The sequence below is a fragment of the Bidens hawaiensis genome, unplaced genomic scaffold (genome assembly GCF_021521415.1).
Source record: "Bidens hawaiensis isolate Kalapana, Puna unplaced genomic scaffold, B.hawaiensis_p1.1 tig00031336_1, whole genome shotgun sequence".
NCBI lineage: Eukaryota > Viridiplantae > Streptophyta > Magnoliopsida > Asterales > Asteraceae > Bidens > Bidens hawaiensis.
Window position 1 is genome coordinate 45306 of NW_027495275.1, and position 19236 is coordinate 64541.

General features: G+C 34.1%; 1 protein-coding gene across 1 annotated transcript; it reads left to right on the plus strand.

The window, feature by feature from the left end:
• The first annotated feature begins 16939 nt into the window (after positions 1-16939).
• LOC143581979 (agamous-like MADS-box protein AGL29) lies at positions 16940-17767 on the plus strand. Its single transcript, XM_077064647.1, has one exon. The coding sequence runs from the start codon at positions 17105-17107 to the stop codon at positions 17675-17677; it is 573 nt and encodes a 190-aa protein (XP_076920762.1). The 5' UTR covers positions 16940-17104; the 3' UTR covers positions 17678-17767.
• Positions 17768-19236: the final 1469 nt, after the last annotated feature.

Consider the following 19236-nt stretch of genomic DNA (forward strand, 5'->3'; position numbering starts at 1 on the left):
TGAATGGTTGGGTGCGGCTATGTTTGTTCTTTGCTACAAAATATTAGGCTAATAAATCAGATACATTCTATCTAGGGTGTGAATGTCTATGTTATTATTGAGAAAATTCTCAAAATTTCTAAATATTCCCCTTAAAATTGTTTTTCCAGATTTGTTACTCAATTAACACACCGCTGACGATGTTAAGTAGTTCCCTCGATGAGTTAGCTAGCGCATAGTCAACGATGTGTTGGGCCTCCAAGCACATGGTCACTGATGTGTTAAGCCTCCAAACACGTGGTCAAAGATGTGTTAAGTGTTTATACTTAGCACATCGTCAACCATAGATTAATATTTAATGCGTCGTCAACCATAAAATAACACTTAACGCATTATCAACCATAAGTTAACATTTAACGCATCGTCAACCATAAAATAACACTTAACACATCGTCAACCATAAGTTAACATATAACGCATTGTCAACCATGTGTAGTCCACCCCCACGTGTCCTTGTCTGATTGATTTACTAACTCATCGGAGGTGTTCCCAAACACATCGTCCGACGATGAAATACGTAAGGGGCAAAACTAGAAACTTTAATTAAGAGAGACAAGCTTAGAATCTTTTTCTATAAATGGGCTATTTTATAAATTTTTCCATTATTATTTATACTTGAAAACTATATATCGATTCTTTAAAATGATTTTACATTTTTACCTTTGTGTTAAAACACATAAAACTTGTTTTACTAATCAAGGTGGTGATCGGATTTTCATTTCTATGACAAGAAGTGTACACCATTCGAGGCATTATATGACAAGAATTGTAGAATTTTCGAATTTGTGTGACTGAAGTAAGAGAAAGCAAATTATTTGGTATGAAAGTCATTCATAAGACTATAGACAAAGTAGTACTTATCAAATGAAGGCTAAAGGTTGCCCACGAGCGATAGAAGAGTTTAATGGCAAACGCTTAAAACTTTAGAGTTTCAGGAGAGTGATTGTGTCATATATATTGGTTGTTTGTGAAAGTGCATTGTTCAATTCAAGAAATGTCGAAAATTAAGCCGAAGGTTCATCGGACCGTAAAATATCATTTCACAAATCAAAACAATATCATATACGTTAGAGTTACCCAAAACAATAAAGGGAAATCATTATACCTTTAGTGCGTCCAACTTACGCAAATGCTTACCGTATCCCACCCAAGTTATGATTTTGGTCAACTGTCACACCCCGTTAAAACAAAATCACAATGTGCGAAGAATTATAGTTTCATAACACGTTGTTTAATGAGAATAAGCTAAATACAAAATTCTATCATAATAACTTAATATATTACAATGGTTTGGGCTATAGGCTACATTTACACTTCAAACAACTTAAACCTACTAAGTGTTTACGTCTTTCGAAAACTACACTCTTAACCAGAAGCATATCCACTTACTTACTATCTTGACCTGAGAACATGGGTTTGAAGTCAACTACAAGGAGTTGGTTAATTCACACGTTTAAAATATGAAACACAGACTAATGTAATGTTGATAAACAAACAACCCAAATTAAGCCAGATGGCAATTTGGTTTGCCACGACTTATTTTCGTATTAACAGGTAAAACATTTTTTATGCAAATCAATGTAATAAACCCACAACACAATTCCTGACAAATTTTACCCTTCTTCTTGTCATTACCGAACAATACTATAACATCCAGAAAATTTTGAACCAATTTTGTCAACTTTAAAACGTTGAATGGTACAAAAATATTTCAAATGTATTTACTATAGAATGGAAAATAAGAAAGTGGGTTTGTCCCACGTTGGAAAAAAAAAAGTCGAGTCATCCCACATGGATAGAAAAAGGAAGTGGACTTGTCCCACATCTCTAGCAAGCCAAACTTGTGAGCTCTTTATAAGAAGAAAGACTCACAAGGTAATATTCTTATATGACAAGACATGCTCACTGGTCTTAGCTTCGCACCCTCGACGCACACGAACACTGGTCCAGGCGAAGTGCGACGGGCGCAATAGGGAGTTTTGATGGCGCACTTTGCACACACGCATCACTACGAGCCGTTTGAGAGCCGCCTTAGTATTTTTGTGAAAAATGAACTAAAATGAAAGTTTAAATTTTTTCTAGTTGCCATGCTACGCGACAGACAAAACCCACGTCCATCACGCTACATGAAGGACAACGAAAAAAACCCTAGGATGGGCAATGCAACCGAAACGGCAACCCCTTTCCGTTGACCATTAGCTACGCGATGCAGCTCTCAAACAAATCGTGCCACGTGGCGACTGACACAATATAGAGCTTAGTCATCAGCCACTCGTCAATTCCCATGCATCGCGTTATGGGATGGGCGTTAACTCCCCTTCGGGATACGCGACCAACCTAGAAACAAGATATAAAAGGAGGGGCGAACAAGGTTGTTCTCCACACACTCCACACCTTCGTTTTCACATACATATCCTCGAGAGGCATGCCTCCAACAGTTTAGGCACCAATAAGCGATATAGAGTAGGGGTGTTCTTCGGGTAAGTTATTCGGGTTTCGGGTTTGAGCTAAAAAGAAATCGACCCAAATAAAATTGGGTTGTTCGGGTTAAACGGGTTGGGTATATTCGGGTCGGGTATCGGGTAAAAATTTTTTTGATCTGCATAACAGTTTTATCTATAACTGGTTTTTTAAAATTTGCCATGTTACCATTTGGCAACAACATACAATCTGAATCGACCAAATTTTCACACAAATGAATTGATCTGTCTTGTTGCCAGTTATTTGACTAAACATAGCCTACCTTAAACGATTCTTGAGTTTTATAAATTAATATTACAAAGTTTTACAACATCATGTATATTCGTCAATGAAGTATATTATCAAGGATATGCATGCTGCATTGTTACGCGTATTAAATACACATGTTGGAAGCTAAAGTGGATTCCTATAAAAATTGAAAGTCGTATTCCTATAAACAAAAGTAAAACATCCTTCGTTATTAATTATTGGTTAACCCTATAAAAAATCCGACTTTTGAAATTAAATGCCCCTAGTTCAGGTTATTCGGGTGTACCCAATTTTGGGTATATCAACCCAAATTACAACACGATTACTTTATTTTGGGTTTGGGTTAAGAGCGTATTCAGTTCGGGTAAATTCGGGTTGGGTTATTCGAGTCTTGGGTCGCTTCGAATCGGGTTTGATATTCGGGCACGGTTAAAAAACTCACCCCTAATAGAGCAGAAGGATTTCTCAAGCTAAGGCGCTTAACTCCAAGTACTCGTGTAAGGTAGAGATTCCACTTAAGTTATTATTTTATTATATTGGCTTAGGCCTTAGTCAGGCGTATAACTCAAACCTTGACCAAATTAAGTATAAACATAGCTTTCATATGTTAAGGTTATAGTCAAATTAATGTTTCTTTATAAGTAAAGAAACATAAAGTTTTACATGCAAGAGATATAGTTAAATTGATGTTTCTACATTAGAAGAAACGTAGCACATAAATGGTAAAGAAACAAAATGACTAAATGTCCAGATGTTTTATACAAAGAAATGGTATATCAAGGTTAAAGCTATGCAAAATAGACTAAAGGTTTGAAGCTAGATCGTTGATATAGTTATTTACAAAAGGTTATTCGCGTACTAGAGGTCTGAGGTAACGTTCAGGCATAAATCAGTGAAACACATTGATCATAACAAACATATTAAAGTTTGTACTTGTAACATCATACTATAACAGAAACATCCATCATATCATTATATCATTCATATCATGTCTTACTTATTCATTCCATATGTTGTGTAGAACCGTACAGCCTGTCACACTCGACCTCGGAGGCCTATGCGTGTGACCAACGGTTGGTATATGTTTTGTAAATACATCAAAGTTTGTGTTGTGTTGCTAAAGGGTTGAATTAAAGTATTAATTTATATAAACTTGAGATTTAAACACTTGTTATCATTACAAAACATTTCTTGTTGAAATAAAACATAATTTACATCTTTTACGTATTTCCAAAATATTGAACCATCATACTAGCAATCTAATGGTTATCTCCCATATTCAATCTTGGAGGCCTAGGCGTGTGACCAAAAGTTCGTACATGTTTTGTCAATACACTAAAGCTTGTGTTACGTAGCGAAAGTGACTTAAAGTATTAATTTATATAAACTCGTGATTTAGACAACTATTATCATTACAAAAAAAATTATTGTCTAAATAAAACATAATTCATATCTTTTACGTATTTCCAAAATAATGAACTATCATACTAGCAATCTAATTGTGACATTCGTCAATTTCGGGTCCTAATTGTATTCGTTTTTGTATTCGTTTATCATGTAACCCGACCCTTTTTGTAAACCTAAACCTATGATATAATCAAAATGATGTATTTTATGTTACAATATTGTTTTATACTTGTCGAGTCTCAACAACATCCTTTTCGGTTCCTAAAATGCCTTAAAACGCTTTAAAACAACCAGGGGCCAAATCTGCCAATTTTGAAAAGTTTGGCCGCCCACCCCATCGCGCTACACGATGGGTGAGGACCCTTGTGGTCGCGTGGCGCGACCCCCTGCAGGTCAGCAGCTTGTTTTGTTTGTTGTTTGTGCTTTACACTCTATTATCCAATCCGATTTTTGTTCATTAGACCTCATGCATAACCCCTTCAATCTTATCCTATATATACACGACCCTCTCATCCATTAATCCCTGCTCATACTTCATCTTCTCTCTCAAATTCAAGATTCTTAAGGTTGTTTTTCATTGTTCTTGAAAGTTTGACTTTATAATACTTGATTCTAACTAACATGTTAATACTTATAACTTATGGCACAACATATATATAATATACACCCCTTGTTACCTTTGGTGGTCACTTCTCCGGTCTCGGTCGGTGGAGTGTCGGGCCTCGTAAGGCAAGGCTTCATGGAGGACTTTCGTGGTCCTTGATATATATATAATTATATAACTTGTTTATGCTTACTAACCATGTCTAACTTCTGCTCATTTTAGTTTGTATATCATATTTATGAAGTTCTATGGTTATGAGTTTGTAACGACTATCCTCGGTTTAACCGTAAATAGCTCCAAACCGTAAACCGAACTTGTTTACTAGTTTTGTTAAATAAATTGTATAAACATGTTTTATGTTAGATTTAAGTTTCTAAAAATCATTTTTATGAGTTCCATGGTTATGGGTTTGTAGAATCTAACCTCGGTCTTGACCCGAAACAAGATCCGAACCGTAAACCGAACTTTCGTTTAAAGACTTTATTGTTGACTTTTTTGTTGTAAAACTTAAGTATCATCATTTATAAATTATTATACAAGTTCTTTGATGTTTGGGCATGTGGTAACCATTCTTGATCTTATTCCGAGTTGGAAACCGAACCAAACCGAACTAAACCGATTTCACTAGCTATCAAGACTTGTATATTTCTTTAAAACATTTTATAAACTGATTTTAATTATTTTCTTAAAGTACTTGGAATGTTGAATCCAACTTGATCTTATAACAAAGTTTGGACCGACAAAACCAAACACTCACTTAACGGACGTTGTTAGTTCTAAAACAATAGAACTACATACTTGGTTAAGTCTTCTTAAATTTTATTGAGTTATCTCATAACATTTATTATTTTGGAAAGTTAACTTTGGGTTTGACCAATTATCAGACCCGAACACTCGTTAAAACCCGTTTTAGTATCTATATTATAAAGGGACTTGCATTCTTGCATTTTTACCCACCTTATTACTTAGCATAGGTTGAGTAAAATTAAGGGTTAGATACTTTATCCCGGTTTTCGAGCAGACTTATATTTTTGAAAGACTATTATTATAATTTCTTAAATATTTACATTCTAAACTCTAAACTTTAATTGTTTACTTTTCTTGGCATTTATATTTGTTTAAAGATTTCCTAAACAACCTTTCTAATACTAGACTTCCTTTCATCAGGCTTTGCTCGTTAAACCTCATCCTTCCAGTTACTCGTCATTTTACCAATCAAGTTTATTACTTGAATGTGAGTACTTTTCATTCCCCATTTTCCATCTTTCGTTTTGGGGGTGATATTGCATACCTATTCAAATTAAATGTTTTATACTTGAGTCTTAAACCACAAACTTTATTGTATACCTTACTTAAATAAATGCTCGATTTGGTGTTACATGCTTACATGATAAATTGCTAATGTGTTTACCGCTTTTGGTTGGTGGATTCATAAATCCGAGTATATTTGGCATCTCCTTATAGAAAGGTGTCGTTAATGTATCCTTATTAACGATTTCATATAAATTTGAATCTATTTGGCATCCCTTTATAGAAAGGTGTCGTTAATGTATTCTTATTAACGATTTCATATCTAAATTGTTGCTATTATTTATTGTTTTGTTTACAAGTTGTGGAATTTCCTATTATATATTTATTGTTCAAAACTATGAAATTGCTCACCAACCTTTGTGTTGACAAATTCTATTTTATGCAATGTTACAGGTTTGACTTTAGGTTGACTCGAGAACTTGAAGAAAAACGTTGTCAAGGCTATTAGGGTATTATCAAAATGAACAATATATTATTTTCTATGATTGAATTCGATTATTGTATGAACAAGTTATGTGACTCTGTATGATTTTATGAATTTAAATGAGTTGATTAAATATTGTCATTTTAAATAGTGTCTTGTGTTCTTGAACAATCCATTGCACCCCGGCATGTTCCGCCGCCTTTGGTCGGGGTGTGACACTAACGGTTATCTCCCATATTCTATCTGAAATTTCTTTAATGATTGCCTGTAAAATAGTTTGGAAAATACACCAACGTTATTATAAATGTTGGTGAATACATTGACTAATCATACAACATTTTCATAATTACTTCATAAAATTTTTAGCTCAACTCGAAACAACTGGATGGACAACGTCCTTGGCCGCTACCAATTAAAAATATACACATAGTCATTCTTTAACCAATTTTTGACCGCCTCTCACTAAATATAGCCATGACTTAATAGTGGCACGTTGTGCCCATCAGTTAACCACATATGTAATGATATAAAAAACATATAGTCTATCCTAAGAGCCAGTGATTACTTTATTCTATAAAGTGTTACGAACTTATCTATCCCATGTAAATCGTCGACTCGTTTAAATACTTTTATTAGGGTATGTGTATTCACCTTGTGATTGTCAGTTAACAACTGATCTTATGTCTTGTTTAATTATCCCAGACCAATAGGTCGAAGTAATAAGTTTGTCATGTATCTAGATTATCGTGGAATTTAGCTTCAAACACCTTTAGTGTCGGGACGTAGCTCAGGCCAGTCATCATATAGGTTTGCCACGTGGCAAACGGTGTGCCATGTGTTGACACGTGGCGGACGACGTGCCAAGTGTGGCCACGTGTCAGGACACGTGGCAGACAGTATGCCACGTGTGGACACGTGGCAGAACTTGTGCCAGAGGTGTCATGCCACGTCATCGCGATACGCGATGACGTAGGTTCCACGACGACCGCGTATCACCGTTGACCTTATTTTAGAAGATTTGACTAAGCCCTTCGCGATACGCGATTGACTTGTCCTTTGTCCCGTCGCGTATCGCGAAAGGACAGAAAAATCAGAATTTTATTTTAAGCCCTAAGGTTTGGATTTTGACAATTTGGTCCCTATACTTTGGAAAGCTGATATTTTGAACTCGAAATTTTTCTCGATGTTACAATTTTGGTTTTGAGTTTAAAGAAACGTAAACTAAAAATAAAAGACACTATTATTTTGGGTTTTTATATTTTTAGATAGAAAAAAGATCAAAGATAAAAATGCATCATCTTAGTTAAAACTCCTCTTAACTTGGTTTAATAGTTGTTTAGTAAACATGTGATATGAGCTTGCAATGGTGATTAAATGTGAGAATAACATCGTAAGTCATGTTATTCCATGATAATTAAAGAAAGAGATAATTCTTGACCTCTTTTACTAAAACATCATTTTATGTAAGCAAGTGATTTTTGATATAAATAAGTTAACTCACTTTAAATATGAGACAATCCCTTAAATTACTAAGTGAATTGTCATTGGTATTTTAGTAAAAATAACATTTGTATTATACATAAAATCCCATTAAGATTAGTTGAGTTATAGAGGATTAACCTTGAATTACCTAGTATTAACCTACACAACTCTTGAACAATTATAGAACTCATGTAATAATCGCTCAAGAGTTGCGTAGAATAGGTTATGTTGCACACTCACGTAACGAGTAATTAACCGACTTTAGTGGATGAACATTAACAATTCGTTTTCACAACATTGTTGATAATTCTCATTCAAAAATGGTCAATCACTACTAATATTTTATTTGGTCCATGTTATTATTAGAATTCACGTTTTTACCCCAACCAAGCTCTTACAAGAATGGTGATTTCTAGACTTATTGTAACACCCCGACTCAAGCGAAAACGCTTGAGTGTGACGTACAGATTGCTCAAAACACATGTGACACTATTAAATGACAATATTATCATTAATTTAAGCATCAAATACACAAGTTCGAAGATAAAGAAATACAAGAAATACAAAAACAATTAACAACTTGACTATTGATTAATATAACCTAAGTTCTAGTGTGTTCTCCAAGTTTCATCCTCTAATGAATTGTACATCTAGCATATATATAATAAAGTCAACTAAACGAATTGCTGGTGAGTTCACACAAGTTTGATATAAATACGTAAAAACCATACAATTCCATGAAACTTGTGAAAAAATCGCGCAAGTAAGATTCTTTCCGGTTGGTAACAACCAACATACTCGGATAATGAGGCCATTTTCCACTCATAAAAAAATGGTCCTGAGTGCAAAGAGGGCCGTATGATCATACTTATTGAGGCTACAACGTGCAAGTAAGTTCGAGCAAGTAATCAAGTAAACACACAATTCATGTAATGAATAGTAGTTTGTAAATGAAATCGTAAATACTTGATTTATAAGATACATATGCTACCCCAAAAGTAATAAAAGAGTAAAAATGGGGTGTGAGAAACCCACATCGAAAATGATAAATGATAGTTTGAACGAGTTGAATAAACAAAGCGGAGAATCACGGTGGATTATCCTAAACAAATAAACACGTTTTAGCAGCGAGTCTAAATGAAACGAATACTACGACAAATTATGTAACATCCCGAAATTTCAAGATAATATTAATTATATTACTTAATAATAGAGGGAAAGTTTACTCGGGTTATCAGGAAATAAATAAAAGAGTAGGAGTTGGTATGGGTCGGGCTAGTGTCGGGTAATGGACGTTGGTTATGGATTTGGATTAATTGAGATGGGTTAAACGAGAATGGGATTTCAGGGATATAAATACCCCCAAAATCCCAAAATATCTTTCATATTTCCCCCACTCTCCTAAACACATACATACACACACACCAAACACACCCAAAACCGCCGCCGGCCGGGCCGAGAAAGAAGGAAGGATCGAGCGAGGTCCGGGTAAGAGAGAAAGATTAGTGGTGATACCAAGATAAACGAGATCCAAACAAGCTCAAAAGGTATGATTCTTGATCTTGGAAGTTTAAAGATCCGAGCTTTTAGTGTATAAACGACCGAAAATGGTTGGGAAGTGTAGTGGGTGGTATTGAACCTTAACAAGGGTGTTAAAATCGCCCGAAATGTTGATCAGAAACCGAAACAGCGGACTTCTGGGCAACTTCGCCTTCATCTGGGCAACTTCGCCTTCAAGCGATGAACTTCGCCTGCAAGCTAAGTTCGCCTGATGAACTTCGCCTGCAAGCTAAGTTCGCCTGATGACAAGTTCGCCTGAGGTTTAAGTTCGCCTGATGATAAGTTCGCCTGAGGTTTAACTTCGCCTAAAGCTAAGTTCGCCTGAGGTTTAACTTCGCCTAAAAGCTAAGTTCGCCTGAGGTTTAACTTCGCCTAAAGCTAAGTTCACCTGAGGTTTAACTTCGCCTAAAGCTAAGTTCGCCTGAGGTTTAACTTCGCCTAAAGCCAAGTTCGTTTAGAAAATAAATTTAAAATCTAATGAAAAATGTGTTAAGACAGTTAATGGAAATAAAATTTTTCCAAGCTGACCTGGCAGCTCGACCCCAGCCAGGGGCTCTGCCCCTTGGACCCTGCTAGGGGCTGCCGCCCCTAGACCCCGCTGCCAGGGGCGCTGCCCCCGGACCCCCGTTCGTTGTGGGTCATATAAAGATAGAGATACATTATGAGAAGTGATAGTTAATTGATACGTATACTTGTTATACAGTCAGCCGTGCACAACTGAAGAAAGGGATTACGATTAACGGTGAACGTAACCGTGTTCAGGTGAGTTTCTAGCCCCATTTATGTGTTACGTTTTCGGGGCTGTGTGCATACTCAATGTGATAGTTAATACACTTACCTTAAATGGTAAGTGTATGCCGTGTATGATATATGTGATAGATATGATTGATTGCATGACGATACGTGAACGATCTTCGGATATTGCACGTACTGTCAGGATGTAAATAAAGATATTAATATTGTATGTAATGTGAGGATGATGTATAAACATTATGAATGGAAGCTTGTAGGTACGTGAACGATCTTCGGATATTGCACGTATCGTCAAGGGAAGTGATTAGCTCCTTACATGGATATTAAATAATAACTTATAGATAGTGTTCCTTATATGGATATATATAGAGTTCCTTATATGGAAAGTATAATGTTTCTTCTATGGAAAGTATAGTGTTCCTTCTATGGAAAGTATAGTGTTCCTTCTATGGAAAGTATAGTGTTCCTTCTATGGAAAGTATAGGGTTCCTTCTATGGAAAGTATAGGGTTCCTTCTATGGAAAGTATAGGGTTCCTTCTATGGATAGTAAAGTGTTCCTTCTATGGAAAGTATTCAGAGTGTTCCTCCTATGGAAATTCTATATAGTATGGTAATGGTAAAGGTTCTTTTAATAGATATTACATGATGATCCTCCTATGGATATTTATACGAGGTTGAGGTAGAAATATGTGTCTTCGGATACGTTAAGAAATATATGAGAATAAAATTGTATGTTGCCTGATTAACTAGAACTCACTCAGCGTAGCTGACTTTTAGTATGCACGCAGGTGAGCTGATTATAGAGTTAGCATGAGGATGACACACGGCATGGATTGAACGGTTGGCATCTGAAGAAAGAAGTAAAGATGTTTTAAATATAAAGTTTTGTGTTATGGTATCAAAGAAAAGATTTAATGTTTTGTAACAAATGATTGATGTTTTATATTCCGCGAAAAGTTTTAATAAACTCTGATTTGAAGAACTGTGTTTATGAGTAAATCCGACGCTAAAGTAGGGCTACCGGTAACGGTGCCTTACAAATTAAGAACTTAGGTATTTTTTATTTAAAATTAATTTAACTCAAATGAGTTAAAGTTTATTTAAACCATTTGATATTTATTAGTCGAAGAATTATTTATAACTGAATAATTATAACTTATTAATATAAGCTTAAATAACAAGATTAATAACAATTTATGATTAAACGTTTTTTTTATTATAGTAACATAATAATTAATTTATAAATCGGTTGTGGCTCAATGGTAGAGCACTCACTTTACTAGTGAGAGATAGGGGGTTCAAACCTCACTACCACCAATTTATATTGGAGATATGAGGGATGACCCTGGTTTTCCAGGGTTCGAGTCCTGATCTCACCCGGTTTTACCGGCTCCTCGCTGTCGTGCCGTTTGGCGGGCGTGGGGTCGGGTTTTATCCAGTGAATCCCTCAATAGGTGGACCGCTAGGGGCTCCGTTCGTCCGGACTAGTGGTCGGCTCGGGCTACCTTTAGCCATTGGGGGCTGCGTACGGAGCACCCGGCGTTACTTAGTTGGCCGTTCAAAAAAAAACATAATAATTAATTTACTAATTAATTAACTTAAATGTTTTGCATGAATTGTTTTATAGAAATTATATATATTAGTTTATGTTGAAATAAAATAAAATAATTAATAATTAATTTACTCAGTTAATTATTTAGAGCAATCAAGTATATTAGTTTCTATTATAAGAAATTTTTAAATAAAACTATTTTGTATATATCATCATATTTAAAAGAAAAGCTTAATAAGTTTATGATGATCAACGGATCGTAACATTTAGATAATATTTATATTTATTCTTGCAAAATAACTAGGTTTGATATAATATTTAGAAAATCAAAGTGTTTATCTTAGATATCCATAATCCTTATAATTCTTAAATCCAAATATAAGATTTTATGATAAAAGTACCATGATCACGAAGAAAAACTTATGAAGAATATTCAAGGTAAAATCAAAACAAAAGCTATAAAATGCATGGAATCATAAAACTTACTTGTTAGTGTTCTCAAACTTAAGAAAAGAATGTATTGAGGTGCGAAAATAATTAAGGATTAGTCCTCCTTTTATAGTGAAATTATAGAATTGTCATGTCTTATAGAATTTATGAAAATTAATTATATTTAATATAATTAAAAACAAAAATTAAATGGTTTAAAAGGTTTCAAAGTGTTTAACATTTTCAATAAATTTTATTTAATTAAAACTTTCATTGGTTTATTTTTATTAGTTAAAAAAAACATATGAAAAAAATGGTAATAATAATAATATAAGATTTATTCTAGTAATTTTCATGTGAAAGGTTCATGAATAAATTATCTTGATTATGAATGTTTTAAATGAGGATGCAATTCTACAAGGGTGGTGAAAAGTATAATTGCATAGAAATAATCACATAAAATACATGAAACGAACATTGAGATTAATTAATAATATTATATATATATATATAAACCGAAAATTTAAAACGGTTCGGGTTTTCGGGTTTGAAAATTAACGAATGTTACACTTATCATCAATCTCGGAATCTTGGCGGCTCTTTTAACATTCTTAAGTTATTCTCCAAAACCCCACAAGAGTGGCAGTTCCCCGGCTTATCGCCAAGCTCAATATTTGGGGTTCATTTTAAAGATTCTTAATTTATCAACCAATTCCTCACAAGAATAGCTATTTCTCGACTTATCATCAAGTTCGGGGTCTTGGTGTCTATTTTAAGGTTCGCCAAGGCTTCACAAGACTAGCAATTTCTTGGCTTATCGTCAAGCTTAGCACTTGGGGTATATTTTAAGGCTATTTTAATATTCCTCATCAAGTGATAATTGCAACATAACCATTATTTATTAAAAGCCGATAACATGTTTTACTATCATTATTAAACTTCAATTAAGATTCATTATAAACAAAGATGATACTATGAAAGTTTAGACACTAATAAGCATAATGATAATTATAAAAGTAATATATACAAATATGATCAAACTGAAACAATCTAACCAATTTGGGTGACTAATTTTTAATGCTAATGACTTCTTCCAAAAGCTTAATCTCCTTAATCTTCAAGGGTTGGATGGATGATATTAATTCCCTTATTAATGGTGGTGAAAGAGAGGTTCTTGGAGATGTGTGAACGTGTATTTAATGCTTCTTCAAGGTGTATTGAATGAAGAAGATGACCATTCCATTTATAAACTGATCAGAACCTCAAGGCACGACCGTGTTGAGTTGGGCACGACCATGTCTTCATTTTTGTCATGCAACCTTTATTGTCCATTGTCATATCGTACAACTATGGGTTAACACGGCCGTGTTAAGTTTCACAAAAGTCCAAAATCCATCAGTTTTGTCATTTTCTCTTGTACTTGAAGGCATAGCTGTGTTTTGCTTCAGACGCTTCTATTGTGTATTTTCGTCTTACACTTAATGACATAGAGTGTGTTTTGGTTAACATGGTCATGTCTTGATTTCCTGATTTTTGTCTTTACTTCATATGTTCTAAGCATGGCCCTGTCCTTGATTCACCATGGGGTGTGTTGAGTTCTGTTTTCACCGTTTATATCTGTTTTTCTTTGTATTTCAGCTTGCTTTATTTCTGTAACATCCCGTTTTCTAGTTTCAGTTAATAAAATGAAAATATGAGTTATTATGAGTCGGGCTAGTGTCGGGTTAAATGGATATGGGTTATGGACTTGGGTTATGAAGGAAAGAGGGAAAGACCATGGGCTTAAGCCCATGATGCATAATTATATAAACCTTAAATCACCCATTTAATTCATTTTACACACATTCCATACACCACCAAAACACACACTTAAGCTCTCTCTCTAATTTCTCTCCTTTCTCTAGCCGAACCAAGATAGAAAAACCAATCCCAATCCAAGGTAATGATAATATGATATTGTATGAACTCAAATCCGTTAGATTTAGTCACGAAATGACCAGCCGACACCCTCTAAACCGTTAAAGTCATGAGATCCGGGTGGAATCGGGTATAAACCGAACCTAAGATGAGCTTAGGGGTCACCCTAGCTCAGATTTGGATCGAACGGGACGAAAAACAGTGGAAAACGAGTGAGATCTCGTTTTTCCGGCGAAGTCACGGTTTTCTGGCGACGGCGGCACCGGAAAACGGCGTACGAGGATAATGAAGATGTCAGAGAATGTCAGACATTCTCTGACCTAACCCTAATTCGTTAACGGAGAGTTAACGAACTAGGGGTAATTCGTTATGTGAATCGTTAGTGAAAGCTTAACGAACTAGTGTTCAAGTTCGTTAAGGAAAAAATAACGAACTAAACCCCAATTCGCTATGACCATTCGTTTAAAGAGATAACGAATTAGAAGGTTCAATTCGTTACATGGACGGATTCATTATATGGACTGGTTCGTTATATGGACTGATTCGTCAAAGGACCAGTTCGCTAGAGGGTCCAATTCGTTACAAGACCAGTTCGTTATGATAAGCCAATTCGTTAAAGAACCAAGTAACGAACTAGAAGTTTAATGGAATTACAGAATGGTCCCTGGACTTAGAAAAAGAATGATTTAATTACAAAGAAGCCCTTGGACTTTTATGTTAGCAAATTAATTAATGATTCAAAATCCTAATGGAAAATGTGTTAAGACAGTTAATGAAAATAAAATTTTTCCAAGCTGACCTGGCAGCTTAACCCTAGCCAGGGGCTCTGCCCCTTGGACCCCGCTAGGGGCTGCCGCCCATAGAACGCCGCTGCCAGGGGCGCTGCCCCCGGACCCCGTTCGTTGGGGGTAATAATTAAACTAGAAACACGAAATGGGTAGTGATAGTTAAATTGATACATGTAATTGTTATACAGTTAGTCGTGCATAGCTCAGGAAAGAAATAACCATAAATGGTGAACGTAACCGAGTTCAGGTGAGTTTCTAGCCCCACTTTCTTGTTATGTTTTCGAGGCTGTGTGCATACTCGATGTGATAGTTAATACACTTACCTTAAGTGGTAAGTGTATGCCTTGTATGATCCATGTATGATGAATGCCTGACGGTGCGTGAACGATCTTCGGATATTGCATGTACCGCCTGGCGGTAGTTAAGTATATGGTTGATACATATATGATGTATAAGTGATGTATGAATGTACGAAAGTTATAATTATGAATGTATGGAAAGATATGGAAGCCATAGTTAGAAAAGGGAACTGACCCTAATAATGTCGGCGAATGTAGGGAACCAACCCTAATAATGTCGGCGAATGTAGAACCGACCCTAATAATATCAGCGAACGTAGGGAACTGATCCTAATAATATCGGCGAAGGTTATAGGGCGAGATGCTCTTTAAAACGAATATGTATGAATGAAAGTATGTATGTAAGTATGAAAGAAAGAATGAAAGTACGTATGTATGTAAGTATGTAAGTAAATATGAAGGTATGTACCTTCGGGTGCATATTTAAGTATGTGGATGTATTGTATGTCGTCTGATTAACTAGAACTCACTCAGCGTAGCTGACTTTTAGTATGCACGTAGGTTAACATATTAAGACAGCTGGTTTGAGTAGGACACATGGCAAGATTGAAGAGGCTGGCATCTGAGGATTTGTCATGATGTTTTGATACTATGTTTTATCTATGTTTTAAAAGAGACAAGTTATGAATATTTGTAATAAATGGTTGACTATATTTATTATTCTGCGAAAATTTTAATCAACTCTGATATTCAGAACTGTGTTTATGAGTAAATCCAACGTTAAAGTGAGGCACCGGTAACGGGGCCTTACAATTTCTTTGTACTATATTTACCTATAGATAGAAATTATAAACATCAGTTGTTATTTATTTTAATATAGTTGCCAAAATTACGCTTATTTGGAGATATTTTAGTGCTGAAAAAATGTATAATTTCTTATACATCATTTCATTTTCTTTTTTTTAAGGCAACCACATTTATAGTTATGTTTTATCATTAATATTTATATCATAGGTAAACATGGACATTTATTATCATCATTTAAAGCGCTAAATATTATAAATAGAAAATATATAAAAAAAACAGTTACAAAATTTGATATTAGAAAGAGAATATATAAAACCATGGTCTTAGAAAACTAGGTATTAGAAATATTAGAACATGGTTTTACAAAATTAAATATTAGAAAGAGAAAATAAAAACATTATTTTACAAAATTAGATATTGAAAAGAGAAATTATAAAAATGTTGTTCTAAAAATAATAGGATATTTATTTGTATGAGTTAAAATAAAATTATTAAATATCAATAATAGCCAAAGGGCATTTAGCCTAGTAGTATTTTCGTGTTAAATATCGCACACTCCGGTCTAGAATTCGAATAATGTTGTGCATTGTGGAGTAAAATTATAAGTACATTATACAGATGTGTGAGTTGATGTCGTAAAAAGAAAATTTAGACATGTTAGTAAATTTGTGTGTTTTAACTTTAAATTTCAATTTAGTTTCTTTTTATAATATTTTAATTTACAAGTGTGACATGCACATTCTTTTCATTGGGGATAATTATATCATCAACAATGTATTAATCGTGAAAATACCAAAAATAAATTTGGTCAAACTTATTAAATATAAATTAAATTATATACATAAAAAATTAAGAGGTATCAACCGTAATATAAGGTAATTGCATATAGTCTTATATTAAAGCCTCGTAAATATGCTTATAAAATACCTTTCATATATCTAAGTCTTCACAACAATTCTCACATATTTTCTTTCGTCTTTCATATTTCTTGAGTAGAAAGTATGGCAACATCAAGGGGTCGCCAGAGGATAGAGTTGAAACTAATCGAAAATATAAAAGACCGTGCAGTTACGTTGTCCAAACGTTGCAGTGGCTTATTCAAGAAAGCCAGCGAGTTGGCTACGTTATGTGGTCCACAAATTGTTATAATAGTGTTCACTATTAGCGGAAAGCCACTTGCTTTTGGAAGCCCCCGTATACCCGATGTTACAACAAAATTTCTCAGCAACAATGAACTTGTTGCCAACCAAGCGTTTATCAACTCTTTGCGCAAGGCGGAAATTGCAGAAGTCAACCATGAATTCAACGAATTTAATCAGAAATCTACATCTGATAAGAAACTTGGACAAAACCTTGAAGAAGTTGTGAAAGTGTTCCTTGGTGGGGAAACTTATGAGGAGTATAAAAGAAACGCGATGATATGCCGGCTTATGCAACTAAAAGACAAACTGGAGCAGATGAAAAAAAACTTGCAACAAGATTATGATGAAGAAAGTGGATCTTCTTCATCCGACGATGAGTATGAGCCAGATCTGTCCATCATTGAAGGGCCAAGAGACTTTTTGCGGTTGTGATCTATTTTACTTAGAAATAAGTAAAAGAATAAAATGGAATTTTATCTTTCCATACTAGTATTATTTTTGATAAAGTGAGAAAATAAACTAAGTTTATCTTTTAATTCATATGGTATGTTGGTATGTGTTTTTCTAAGGATAATAATTAAATAGTTCTTTTTTTTTGGGGTATGAAAGTAATTTTAAAAGCACTATTATGATTTGTTTTGTTTGAATGTGGTATTTCTAAAGGTAACTAGTATTTGATCATGTGAGTTGCGGTTGTTTGATGATTAGCAATGACATTGCCGGCATTAAAGGCGAGACTGACAGCGGGCGACGGTTGCTTTGTGAAGTCGTACTCTATGTTGAGCATGTTCGCCAGCTCGCCACAATCCGTCGGTTTCTCTATCCCTGTACCTTTCTATAATTCCCCATGCCCAAATATGAGTTTGAAACAAAAATAAAGAAAAAGAATACATTGTATGAATTCAATATCACCATAAATACCAAGTTTGATAAAATAGTTAACTTTGACTACAAAATGAATGTCTTTGACCATTATTATAGCAATGGAAGGTTTTTTACATCCATGAGAATACAACACGTGTAGAACAAATAAATACAAAAGATTAGTCACCAATTGTGCAGTGAAGTTATGTACCAGGAGCATTAAATTAGTAACAAAACTAAAAAGTAAAAATTGTGAGTGTAAAAAAGTTGCCATTTAATATATATATATATATATATATGGGTTAGAATAGAATAAGAAATGAGTTATTTGTAAGAAGTGTGAGAAGTAATATCGGGCGTTGGATGTGATCATCTGATGGTGGATATTGTTAGTGTGTTTTTTGTTCAGTGTGTTTTATTTTTTAAGGGTAAAAACCACTTCTTACACTTCTTAGGATAGTTTTATTTCTTATTTTAACATTTCTCTCTCTCTCTATATATATATTAAATAACAATTAAAAAGTTATTTTCTTATATTGTGCATAAAAAAAAAGGTTAAAATGTAGTATTCTAATTATATAAATAAAGAGATAATACAAAATTAAATATGTAGTAATATAGTAAACACTTATATATAATACAATAACTTAAATAAATTTACAAATAGAATTACATATTGGAAAATATGTTTAATACTTAATGATAGATTATTTATGGTAGAATAACTTAACTTCTTATGAAAAGAAATGCATTTAGTTACATCACATCTGAAAAAACTATTCCCAAGTTAACGGAATTTCTACACTCTTACTTAAACAAATATTAAGGGCATGTGGCCTGCCTGGATACCAAAGCTTGTAAAAAAGTTGCCCCTTTCACTCTAGTTGTATCTTAGTGTGTAAAATGATGAATCTTTTTACGAGGTTGATGGTTTAGGTCCCATAGTGGACATTGATGTAGATTTATAGAGGGTGTGTTTTTGTCGTTCTATGAAATGAAATAAATAAATAGTATAAAATCATCTCTTCCCATGTAGTTGAGAGTGATTTAGTCCCATGGTGGATAAAGATATAAATTTAGAAGTATGATTAGAGGATGTGTTAATAGTTAAAAATAGAAGAATTTAC

Excerpts from the sequence above, each read along its gene's own strand:
- LOC143581979 (XM_077064647.1), top strand. The coding sequence starts at position 17,105 with ATGGCAACATCAAGGGGTCGCCAGAGGATAGAGTTGAAACTAATCGAA.